This window comes from Leptonotus elevatus, chromosome 3, assembly GCF_054856555.1.
Source record: "Leptonotus elevatus isolate MCC_2025b chromosome 3, RoL_Lele_1.0, whole genome shotgun sequence".
In the NCBI taxonomy this organism is placed as follows: domain Eukaryota; kingdom Metazoa; phylum Chordata; class Actinopteri; order Syngnathiformes; family Syngnathidae; genus Leptonotus; species Leptonotus elevatus.
The window spans coordinates 749081-761695 of NC_141241.1; the positions used below are offsets into that span (position 1 = coordinate 749081).

At 42.2% G+C, this 12615-nt stretch overlaps 3 protein-coding genes across 5 annotated transcripts; 2 read left to right on the forward strand and 1 right to left on the reverse strand.

Annotated features, from left to right (window-relative positions):
* Positions 1–800: 800 nt before the first annotated feature.
* On the reverse strand, positions 801–4514 carry LOC147176553 (uncharacterized). 2 transcript variants are annotated; one of them, XM_086071247.1, is made up of 2 exons: positions 4083–4514; positions 801–2112 (listed from the first exon to the last, which is right to left on the reverse strand). In XM_086071247.1, the coding sequence occupies exons 1-2, from the start codon at positions 4210–4212 to the stop codon at positions 1334–1336; spliced, it is 909 nt and encodes a 302-aa protein (XP_085927373.1). In that variant the 5' UTR covers positions 4213–4514; the 3' UTR covers positions 801–1333. The 2 variants fall into 2 exon arrangements, with proteins under 2 accessions (XP_085927373.1, XP_085927374.1); XM_086071248.1 differs by having other exon boundaries at positions 813–2109.
* A 279-nt stretch (positions 4515–4793) lies between these two features.
* Positions 4794–8470, forward strand: LOC147176554 (uncharacterized). 2 transcript variants are annotated; one of them, XM_086071206.1, is made up of 3 exons: positions 4794–5507; positions 6140–6313; positions 7227–8470. In XM_086071206.1, exons 1-3 carry the CDS (start codon positions 5408–5410, stop codon positions 8171–8173), a joined length of 1221 nt encoding a protein of 406 aa, XP_085927332.1. In that variant the 5' UTR covers positions 4794–5407; the 3' UTR covers positions 8174–8470. The 2 variants fall into 2 exon arrangements, with proteins under 2 accessions (XP_085927332.1, XP_085927333.1); XM_086071207.1 differs by having other exon boundaries at positions 6143–6313.
* A 583-nt stretch (positions 8471–9053) lies between these two features.
* On the forward strand, positions 9054–11157 carry LOC147176555 (uncharacterized). The gene is made up of 2 exons (XM_086071226.1): positions 9054–9483; positions 10026–11157. The coding sequence occupies exons 1-2, from the start codon at positions 9360–9362 to the stop codon at positions 10985–10987; spliced, it is 1086 nt and encodes a 361-aa protein (XP_085927352.1). The 5' UTR covers positions 9054–9359; the 3' UTR covers positions 10988–11157.
* Positions 11158–12615: the final 1458 nt, after the last annotated feature.

Consider the following 12615-nt stretch of genomic DNA (forward strand, 5'->3'; position numbering starts at 1 on the left):
TTAACGAGGTCAACCAGAACTATTTTCTTTGTTCTGGGTTCCTTTCTGACGTCCTCGATGACTTGTCGCTGCTCGTGGAGCCGCTTTTGTTCACCACTGTTGCGTCTTCTCGTGGTTTGCTCGAGTCCACAAGGTTTACGAACAGCTTTGTAAGAACTTATCCAGATTGGATTTCTCATTTCTCCTTCAATGCCTTTTTGTAAGGGATTTTGGCGTTGAGATCTTTTTTTTTTTTTACTTGATTTTGCCGGATAGGTTTTATTGAGGTGATTTGTTGATTGAAAAGGTCTGGAGGTCACCAGGCTTGGGCGTGCTCAGACAAAATACACTCAGCTTTCAAAAAAAACAAACAAAAACAAGATCACCGCAGATTACGAACAAGGGAATTCCTTCACATAGTGCCAGGTAGCTTCACCATTTAAAATAGCGCTTTAATGTTTGTTTACTCGCGCCTAGACAAGAAAGAAATATTTCCCGGAGCTATTTTTAAGCCATCCTTTGTCTGTTTGGGTAACTTGGCACTTACCCGTCGAACAGCAAGCAGGCCAACTCTGCGTCGCTCTTCAACCCAAGTCGCCTCTTCAGAGCTCGCAAGCGAGTAAATGCCAAGCCAAGATCGACTCTGCACGTTTAGTTGTGGTATACTTTATTTTTTTTCCACTCGAGTCACTCAACTCAACATCTCGTCTGCCTACAGTGACGCGCCCCCGTGAATGGAATGAAAATCCTTCCGTGGGCGTTTTTTATCCATCAAAGGGTGCAGCCATTTTGACATTGCACGTCACGTGACCACGCAAGCTCAGAAAGTAGGCGGGCATAGAGCTGAGCGGCCATTTTTCACTTGACTTCCACTTTTAAGTGCCTGGATGTTGAAAAAAGCACTACACGAACTACATCTCACAGTTCTGATTAATATTCGTACAGATGGCACAGTTTGACAAACCAAAATACAAAGACAACACGTTCTTATGTTAAACCACGATTTCCTTTTTTTATTCTGACAATAATACAAATAGGCCTACTAATAACAATACCGTGAGTAGTTTTCACTTTCTTTGGAGGGATTCTCAAAGGGGTCATTTCAGAAAGAAAGAAAACGACGACGATACAGTATCGGTGCTGTATGTGCAACGCATGACACAAATAGTTGCTGTTTATGTTGTGTTTATGATGTTTACCACAACTGATCCTTGCACATCTGTGTGACGGCTACTTGCGAACCGAAAAAAAAAACCCCTGTAAATGGAATGCATGTCATTCAGAACAAGAGATGACACTTTACAGTGTGATAAAGGTCAGCGATTGCCAAGTTTCTTCAGTTTCTTCTCCAGCTTCACTGACTGCTGCTCTTCTCACCAGCACACCTGTGTCGCTTCACCTCACGCTTGACGTAAAAGCTTTTATCACACACGCTACAGTTGAACGGTTTCTCACCAGTGTGTGTTCGTGTGTGTGTGGTCAAATTTTTCTTCTCAGTAAATCTTTTACCACAAACTGAGCAGGCAAAAGGTTTTTCTCCAGTGTGCGTTCTTGTATGCATTGTTAAATCTCCCTTTTGAGTGAATCTTTTCCCGCAAAATGAGCAGGCAAAAGGTTTTTCCCCAGTATGTGTTCTTGTGTGAATTGTCAAATTTGTGTTTTTGGCAAATCTTTTGCCACAAATGAAGCAGGCAAAAGGTTTTTCTCCAGTGTGTGTTCTTATGTGCATTGTTAAATTTGTCTTTAAAGAGAATCTTTTCCCACATAGTGAGCAGGCAAAAGGTTTTTCTCCCGTGTGGGTTCTTGTGTGCCTTATCAACAATGACTTTCTGTCAAAAGTTTTGCCACACTCCGAACATTTCACGTGCTTCTTGTCGGCGAGACTCGACATTTCCCCTTTCGCGTGTTCATTGTCATCCGTGTCTCGAGAGAGTGAGGTTGCGTCGTCGCTATCGGATGATGGCGGCTCGAAGAGGCTGTCTGATTGGGATCCCGCAAGGTGGTCTTCATCGCCTTCCTCACTCTTCACAATGATGGTCAAAGGAAATGCGGTGACATCCTCCTCCTGCTCTTCTTTTTTAATGTCTGCCAACTCCTGCCGCTCGACGTGACGATCTTCTTCATCCAAGTCTGCTGGACACAAGAACGTGCAAGGTCAGCTGAAGTCAAGCGTTGCTCATAAAAGTCTCAAGCTGTGAATTTGATGTTCTCTAATATTGTTTGTACATGATTTGGGAATTTAAATTCAATGAAGTCGCAACGTGTTCAATTCTCAGCCATTTTTTTTGCCTGCCAGATCGTTTGCTATCAATACTGACCATTTGAAAAAAGAGCCCAAATGTTGTTTTCCCAGTGAAATGTTCTATGGCTTCCTTTTTGGAATTGCACGAACAAATGCAGCATAATGTTGCCACATCCACCGTTTCGGTTACGCTGCTGTCCTTTTGCCCCTCCTAGTTTAGCAACGGTCGTATCGAGCTCGCTTCATAAGGAGGCGACATAAACACGGAGTAAACACGAGCGGCAATCGTGTATTCACATCCACCATGTGGTCGTTTTCCAGGTTTATGTTCGACGCTTAGGACACGCGGATGTTCCTTTTTTTCTTGGCAACACGCAAAACACGCCCGAGAAGTAGAAGAAGACCGCAACGTTGACTGCACAAGCCGAGAATGCTGGCGCGTCAGCTTCCGGTACGTCAAATACGTTTCAACGTCTTCATTTTTAGTGGAACACGTGCACGCGCTAAACTAGCTTAAAAAAGTTGCTCGTCAGCCAGAATCTATTTGAGGCTATTTCAACGTAATTTTTGTACTTAGTTGATGAAATCAAGTCTGTAAAATTTGCTTTTGAATCAATCAAAACGTGGAGAGCAGGACGACAGCTGGGGAAATGAATCAGAGCTGCTGATCTTCACCTCGCGGTTGGTTTTGCCAAATTGTTAGGAACTCTCACATTTGAAAACGTTGTTGGGGCAATAAATGGAGGCCACCAAGATGCCACAAGTTGGATTATCTTAATCACGAGCGTTTCCACTCCGTCATCATGCCGGCAATATGTGATGCAGACGGGAAACTTTTGGACATTTTTGTGTTTTGAGGAAAAGCCCCTTGTACAGAACTCAACGTTTCCCTCCTCTTTGGTCACGTCACACAAAAGCCCAGCAACAGTTCAGCCGTTATCATTTCGGAGCGCGCGGCGTCATCGATCGAGCGTTTGCGAAAATGAAGGCAAGATGGAGGTCGATGCGCTTCTGAGCTCTCAAAGCCAAATCCACCTTCGCGCCTCTGCTTTTTGCGCAATGTGTGCATCGACAATGGTGACACGCTAGAGCCTGATGAGGACATTGCCGGAGATGACCTCGACCCTCAGCCTCCGTGGAAACCGGATGACGGCGAACCACACGAGGAAAGGTCAGGCAACGCCACACGGGACATCGCAGCTGCGCTCGTTTCTCTCCACTATGGATAAGGCAAAAATGCTTGGGTGGATTTGACTTGACAGCTAGCTTGAATTGAATTGGACATTTGAAGACGAAACTGTTTTTTTTTTCTTGAACTGCGAAGGGTGTGTTTCCTTTTTAAAGTCATATTTTCAAACTTTTAATGCTAAAATGTCTTTACTGTTTCAGATCTATGGCACATATGTGCAAAAACAGCTTTAAATTGTCTGACAATGCATTGTACTGAATAGCAAATAGGCGGGGTCACAGTGGTCGACTGCTTAGCACATCTGCCTCGCAGGTCAGAGGTCGTGGGTTCAAATCCGGACTCAGGCCGTAGTGTGTGGAATTGACATGTTCTTCTCAGTTCTCTCTCACACACCCCAGAAACAATGTCCGTAGGTGTTAGCTCTCAATGTGGCTGGTGACCATTTTAGGGCGACCCCCCCCCCCCCCCTCCGTCGTAAGGGGGCAAAAACGGTAAAGAATGGATCGCACTTTATTCAGCGTAGACACGCAGTGAATATTTGGCGTACCACCATGTCCGCATTTTATTAATCTATAAAGTTAAGTTATATTATTAAACACACGGAATGAACATAGTCATATTGTAAATGATCAAACTTGTTAGTGAACCAATCAGCGTAACAAGTCAACAAACCTCCTCCATGGAACTCAACTGGAGGCTCCTCGAAAACCACGTCCAGTTGCTGACTTTGTCCTTCGTTCCTCTCTTTAATTCCACCAACTTCTTCCTTGTACTCTTCGTCTTTCACACTTTTGGCACACATTTCCCCGCGAGAACCGCAGCCTTTTACACTCACACAGCACACTTGCTCTCTGTCCTTGTTAGCTGTTAGCAAGCTAAACTAAGCTAGCTCGAGAAGCTTCAACGTGTACCAAGGCGAGTTAATCAAACCGGACTCGAAAACGTAATGTATTAGTCCCGTAGAATCGTGACGGGCGTCCGATGTCGAGGCTTCAGCACGTTCGGTAATAATTTAGGAATAAATCTAAAGGGAAGCGCGTGCGGCAACGTTAAACAAAACAAAAACAGTGAAGTAGCGCCGTCACGTGGTTGGTGATGTACAGCAAGTCCACTTGGACAAACTACGTCTGTTGAGAACTTCAGGGAATACGTCTAAAAATTGCAAAAGAAAAAAACGCCTAGGTACAAGTAATGATATTGATTTTTAAAAATCACTTGTGATACACGTCTGTTCATATATTAAACAATAAACGATTTCGTCTACATATTGTTGTGTGTTGCCATTACCGCTAGATGGCAGTAATGCATCTCAAGAGACAAGGAGATGTGGCTCCGAAATTTTATTTTAAATGTATATGCCCGACAGGAGGCTTCAACGTGCATCCAGACTACTCTATCCGGACACGAAGTTTGAATGTTTTGAGTGTTATTAACTAATGATGGACGACTGTAGCTTACACAAATGCAGACATCAAATACTCATTTTGTCCAAGTGTTGTTGCCGTAGGTTAGCGACCAAAAATTGAAGCATGGCGATATTTAAAATGGAAACCAGACAGTACTTTAATATCATTTTAAGATGGGACATTTGTGTAAAGCCCCCCACGATAAATTACGGTAATACCACTTGAACAAACTTAGTGGTATCGCAAACGAGTGAAGTTTGTGCCAGAGGGGCTGCCGTACAGCCGTAGTTCTTCCTTTTCTTCTGCATACGTTTTTGTAAGTGACCACAGGCGCCTCACGCAATAATTCATTTCTGAATCTGTACTGAACGTAGTAAAGCCCCAACACAGTACGACAATCACTACTTTAGTGGAGGAAAACGTCGTTTTTTGAATCGTTTAGGTGCGGATACACTCGTCTTGGTGAACGTCAAAGCCTTTCAGGCTAGTTTATCCTTAGCTTGAAAGCACCAAACAAAGAGACGCGCTTGTTTGCAACACATCGTGAAGACATCAACTGTGAGTTGAAAGTGTTTTGATTATCATGTGAAAATGTGTGCAACAACGACGTCAGCGTACGCGGAGGAGCTTTGTGGGCCAAAAGAGGAGAACGAGCCGCAATCAATCGCTGTTTTCGAGGAGCCTCCATCAGGTTTGGTCACTTCCTACTCAATGTGTTTTTATTCCAAAGCAGGGGTCACCAATTTTGAAAGTGAGAGCGAAGGCCTTCCTGTCCCTTTGTAATATATTTTTTAGTCCACTTGTGTTCTATACAAAATGGGCATTTTATGAAAGAATTGGGAAAAAATATAATATAATTTGTCATTAATTGAATTCAATTATAAAGAAAATGCTATATTGGGTTAAAAAGGGGAGCAAAAATAAAGCACTATTATTTATTTACAGTTAACCGCTGCTCTTTCCCATGCATTGATTGGGGATCTTTTTTTTTTTGCATTATATATTTTAGTAATGAATCAGCTGAATATTGTTTTCTGCCCCATAAATCTGCATTAGTCCCCCCCAATCCATATAAAGGTTACCTCAGGAAATTGACCTAAATAACATGCAAACTTGTCTGTCATGTCCATCCATGGTCTCGTCTACTGCCACAGCCATAATATTTGCTTCTTTGACGTTTTTTCAGTAGCGTCATCCAAATGTCAAGCCTGCCAAAGTTTGAACGGTTGTTGCTTTGTGAGCAGAACCGGAGACTTGACTGAGCAAAGTTTGACCTCACCAGAATAAGTGTGTGTGTTTTCTCATGTCCTGCATGCATCAAAGAAGATTTTTGTCCTGAGCTGCAAGAGTCAGAATTGTCCATCATCAAAGAGGAGGAGCCAGAAACTCTTCACGTCAAAGAGGAGGAGCTGGAGTTCCCTCCCGTTAAGGACGAAGAGCAGGAGGATGAGATCAACAATGTTCCGTTCATTGCTGTCATTGTGAAAAGTGAAGAAGGTAACAGAGAGCACAGTGGAGGATCCCAATCATGGTGATGACATAACGTCACACTTTTATAACTAATTGTTTCTCAAGCAGGTCTTTTGTCATTCATTCTTCCATTGTATCAATTCTTTGCTTAGATTAAAACGTTTTTTACAATGTGTATGTTGGCAGCAGGCAGGAAAAGTCGAACACTCGCAGGAGCCAATGTTGCCGATTTCCTGATTAAAGACCACTTACTCTAACCTCTTTCAACTCAATTGCAACATTTCTTGAAATATTCCCCGCATGAGACAGTCAGTTGTGGGACCTTGTTGCTATGACAACCGTTATCTGCCGTTACACGCTGGTGGTGGAGAACTTGCTTCTTCTGCCTTTCGTGCAGACAGCGTGGGTTCGATTAATTGCCAGTGCTAATCTAAAACCCGGATGAAAATTTGTTGCTTTGTATCAGGGAAGGGCTTCCGGAGTAAAAAAAAAAAGGGAAAAAAAGCCAAGCAAGTCGTGTGTTGATGCTGATGAGGCGAGCTGAAAGTTGTAGAAACCGTTAACTATTCTAAATATTACGGGCTGCAAAAAAACAGCAGTTATGCACAATGAAATACTTGAGTTTAGTGCTATGGCGTTCATCTTGTCTACGGAGTATAGAGTTTCTTTTCTTCAGACAAAATTTTATTTTTTTCCAGTAAAGATAAACTCCTCCTGTTGCTGACAGTTTTGACTGTCACTTCAGCCTTCGTCAGAGCTGTCAAACATCTTAAAAACACAAAAGGAAGTTTGACAGCTCCGACGAAGGCTGAAGTGACAGTCAAAACTGTCAGCAACAAGAAGAGTTTATCTTTACTGGAAAAAAATAATTTTTGTTTGGAAAAAAACAAAACTCTATAATTAAGACTTGAGTTGACCAAAGTCTTCTTGTGTCCTGCAGACGTCAGTGAAGAAGATCTTCATCCTCAGCAGGAAGAGCCGGCATACCATCATATTAAGGAAGAAAAGGAGTATGATCTCGCCAAGATGCCGCTGACCTTTGTCCCTTTGGCCAGTGAAGAAGGCGAAGATGAATGCCAAAGTGAGGAGAGCAGATGGGCGAAGCATCCAAGCTGCAGCTCAAGCCAGCACATGGCAACTGAAAGTGACGGTGCAGCCCAAGAAGATGGCCTCTTGCCTCCATTCACAGACAGTGACAACATAACGTCACACTCTGATGAGACGGAGAGTGATGATGATTTTGATGATGAGCACTCTAAAGGTGCTGTGACAAGTCACACCGACGACAACCGCTGGAAGTGTTCTCAGTGTGACAAAACTTTTGATGCCAAGTGTCATTTGAAAGTACACATGACAAAGCACACTGGAGAAAAACATTTTGGCTGCTCGGTTTGTAGTGAAAGATTCATTGAAAGAGCCACGTTGGCAAAACACAAAAAAACTCACAGAAAGGAGAAATGTTATGCTTGCTCAGTCTGCCTCCTAAAATTTAAAAAGCATTGCAATTTAAAAGCACACACAAGAACACACACAGGAGAGAAACCTTTTGCCTGCTCAGTTTGTGATAAACGATTTACTGAAAAGGGACATTTAAGAACGCACTCAAGAACACACACTGGGGAGAAACCTTTTGCCTGCACAGTGTGTGATCAAAGATTCTCTGAAAAGGGAAGCTTAAGAAAACACACAAGAACCCACAGTGGAGAGAAACCTTTTCCCTGCTTAGTCTGTGGTAAAACGTTCACCCAGAAGGGACATTTAAGAAGGCACACAAGAACACACACCGGAGAGAAACCATTCAGTTGCAGTCTGTGTGACAAACGATTCTCTAATAAGTATCAGGTTACGATACATAATTGTTCTGGTGAGAAGCGCAGCGCTCAATGAATCTTCAAATAGACTATTAAGAAAATGACTGCACGAAGCTGTACAAGTGAATACAATCAAATTCTTCAAATAGTTCACAGTTGCTTTAAATGTTCTATTCCACATCTTGACACGGTTCTTGAATTTGAACAGAAATATACACGCACTCAACATGGGCATGACTACTGGGTGGTGTCGGTGAGTTCATGTGTGGATGTTTGGGTGTGAGCTGTCGTCACCAGAAGCTCCTGCAGAAGTTTTTATTTTTTTTAAATTTATTTTACTTTTTTGGCATTCAATAAACGACTGAGACTCCGATTTGTTTTCGTGTTTTATTGTCTTTACTGTCTGTTAAACTGTCTTTTTCTAGTCTATGTGTGATTTTTACTTAATGTACAGTAATTTGTATGCATCTGTGGTTGCAAAGTGCTCTATTAATAAAAATCTGAGTTGTCAGTATCATATTGTCTCTTTTTTTGTTGTAAAAGCCCCGATTGTAAAATGACAGATATCTTGTATTATGGCTAAACGTGTGATGTTTTTAACAAAGCAATCCCCGTGTCAACCTCGCTCAAGTATTCGACGAGTTCTAATGATTTTATTGAAGCCAGACATTGAATGGAAGAGATGGCAGCTCGGTCTGCACGGCCTCAACTGGCCATGGTTCTCTTTAGTCGTTATTTGTCTACTCTATTAGATTCCGACTCCGAAGAATAACGAGGTTTTACTAACGTACATTTGCGCAATGCAAGCTTGTTTTATATGAAAACTTAACAGTTTTTTTGTGCCCAAACACTGAAATCAGTCAGTCATCAAATAGGTATATGGGTCACGCAAATAATAAGCTTTAAACATAAACACAAGATGAAGTTTGTCCAATTGGACTTGCCGTACTGCCTTCTACTCGTATCGCGTACTCTGTACACTTTACGCAAGCACACGTTCATCTTCACGAAATGTTTTAGATTAATTTCCGGATCCTTACTTACTTGAACGTACCGACTGTCGATGCAGTACGTCTAAGTGAACTAAAAAAAACAATTTGTTGGAATATGATGTGGGGTTAAACTGCGCACGTTGTCGCTGTTCGGCCTATCTTAGTTTAGCTTAGCTTAACTCGCTAGCCGTTAATAAAGAAGCGAGAGAAGCAACACGTCGCGAAGCAGAGCGCAATGTGAGTGTAAAGTATTGTGGTTATCGCGAGGAAATGTGTGCAAAGAGGATGAAAGAAGAACAGTACGAGGAGGACGTTTGTGGGACAAAAAAAGAGAACTCGCGTCATCTGCTGGACGCCGACGACGAGCAGCCTGCAGTTTTGTTCCATGGAGCGGGTGTGTTCACTTCAAGAGCTTAGGGTCACTTTGTTGTTGTTGTTGTTGCTGTTGTTGTTGTTGCCAATTACAGTATTTGCCGCTCTTAACAATATTCAAGTGTTATGTCATTTGAACCGTCAAAAGCGACGGTTGTCTTGTAGTGAAGTTTCACACTAAGGTTTGGCCTTTAAACGAGTCGTAGGCTTTCAAAATAGGGTTCGCTTTTCAAAGTAGGGTTCTTTGAATTTCTTCAAAATCACCCGACTTCTTGCCAAACCTGCCTGTGGTCCGTAGCACAAAAAAGGCTTTATATTCAGGATTCAACTAGCTTCATGCCACTGCATCTTGATTATATTAAAGTAAAGATCTGTTATTATTATTATTATTTAGTACCTGCTAGCCTGTTACACATTAATGTGACATTTGTAGCTCAATGAAAGATAACGTAAACATTGGCAAAACCCTGCTTAGTACACAACACCGAAGTCACAGCATGAGACTTGACAGAGCAAAGTTGTCTTTACCAAACAATGTGCGTTTTGCCTTCTTGTGTCTTGCAGATGTCAGTGAAGAAGACCTCGGTTGTGAGCAGCTGCCACTGGATTTCCCCCGCGCCAAAGAGGAAGAGGAGCCAGAGCCCCCCCATGTTAAAGAAGAGCTGCTGGATCCTGTTCACATTAAAGAGGCGGAGGAGCCAGAGCTTCCCGCGAAAGAGGAAGAGCAGGAGGATGGAATCACCAAGTTTCCGTTGACTGTCATCGTGAAGACGGAAGAAGGTGATGGAGAGTACGACGGAGGATCACAGACAGCTGACGGCCTCGCAGCTCCACTATCAGATAGTGACGACTTAACGTCGCACTCTTCCAACTATGATAATGATGAGCAACATTCTAAAGGTGATGCGACATTTCACACTGGCAGCAATCGAGTGAAATGTTCTCATTGTGACAAAACATTTAACAAAAAGTCTGTGTTGAAAGCACATATAAGAACGCACGCAGGAGAAAACCCTTACGCCTGCTCAGTTTGTGGTAAAATATTCTCGAGAAAAACACATCTCACAAATCATACGAGAACACACACCGGAGACAAACCATTTGTCTGTTCAGTGTGTAATCAGAGATTCACGACAAAGGCCAATTTAATACGGCATACACGAATGCATGAGGGAGAGAAACCTTTTACCTGCTCGCTTTGTGGTAAAAGATTCACTCAGAATGGAGATTTGAGGATTCATGCAAGAACACACACTGGAGAAAAACCTTTTGCCTGTTCAGTTTGTGGCGCAAGATTCACTGTGAGGAAAAATTTAACAAGACACGTAAGAACACACACTGATGAGAAACCTTTTGCTTGTCCAGTTTGTGGGAAAACATTTAACAGAAAGACTAATTTAAAAACTCACGCAAGAATACATGTTGGAGAGAAACCATTCAGTTGCAGTGCGTGTGATAAACGATTCTTTCGGAAGGATCAGCTGAAGAAGCACAAGTGTGCTGGCGAGAAGAGCAGCAGACAGTGAAGCCGCAAAATCAACTTGACAACATCAGCCTGTGTGTGGAATACAGGATTTGACTCATGGGCTGTTTGTGAAAGACGATACTGGTATTTTTCTGTTGTGAACTTTTACACTGGTCAACAAATTGTTACTACATTTTTCAATCAGAGATGCAAATAAACTGATCTGGATTTTTTTGCCGTGCATTCCAAATCTACTCTTGTTTTTCCTCTAGGAACAGAGATTTAAGAGTACAGTACGCACAAGAACACACACTGGACATAACCTTTTGCTTGATAGATAGAAGCTCTACTATAAAGTGCATGTTGAGTTATTAACATTGTTTTTCAGTTTCAATTTATATTTTAGCCGTTTTGGATTTAGTTATAGCTGTGTAGCTCAATGAATAGAATTGTCTATTGTATTCTTATCTGTCTCTCTCGCCTGAGAAGAGAAGGGAGTGTAGCCTGGTACCGGTCTCAGTCCAAGGACAGGCTGATTTATTATTGTTTAGGTCTAATCTGATTTGTATTCCTGAGAACTTTTTGCCTTTTTGTGAAGGGGAGGAGGCTTTTCGTATTCACCCACTTTTCAATAAATAATTATGTGCAGGAGGAGGAGGGACACACTTTTGAACAGAACACTGCTTGGGTGACTTCAATTGTGTGATCAGAAGCTTCTGACTAATTACTTTTGCAAAGGGACTTCTTCACCAGAATCTCACCATTCAGTTAATTGAACACGCAAAGAGTAGAATACAAATATTGTCTACTCTAACATGCACACATAGTAGACATAGTGAAAATACGTACAGTAAAAATAAAATAGATAGAAAATAAATAAAACCAATACAAAACTACTGTATCCACGATACATATTGCTGGTCTTGTGTAATGCTGGCGGTACCCAGGCAGGTTGGGAGTAAACAGAGACACTGGTTGAAAATAAAGGAATTAAAGATTGAAAGATTCAATGAGTGGACATTTAACAAGACACTAGAGGACACACTGAAGGTCATGGGGATCAAAGGTCATGGGGTAGGAGGAGAGATGAAAGGGTGCTTCCTTAGTAAGATGGGGGGGGGGGGTACTCCTTCAAGGGAATTGGACTCCACAAAAGTGTTCATTGTAGCACGTGTAAGTTCTTGTGTGATGTTGTATCTATTTTTTTTTAACTAGTAACCAGTTGGTATGCTAGCATTATGATGTATTTTTATGTATGTCGTGCTCCCTTTATGATCCTTTTTGTTTTATTTTTTTAGGCGGATGTTTCTGTGAACTTTGCTACTTTGTGTGTCTAGCACATTCGAAGACATTAACAGTCAAGTTAATTGTCTTTAGAGACCGCTTTTGCCCCGCGATCATGCCGCTGTGTAAGAGTTTTGTCCAAGTAACGTTGCCGTAGCTGCTCCTCCGCAAAGCCGCTTGAGGCGTTTGTGTGTGTGTTGTGGCTAAAACGCAAACTACGCCAAATGTTTCTATCCGAAAGTCGACTTGAACGTACGCAAGCGTCGACGCATGACGTCCACCTCGAGGGAACTCGACTAAATCGTTTCGTGCGACGATAAACTCGCTTCGGTGCACGTTGAAACTTTTCGAGTTAGTTTAGCGTAGCTTAGCTTGCTAACAACGAAACGCGAGTGTTAGCTAAGT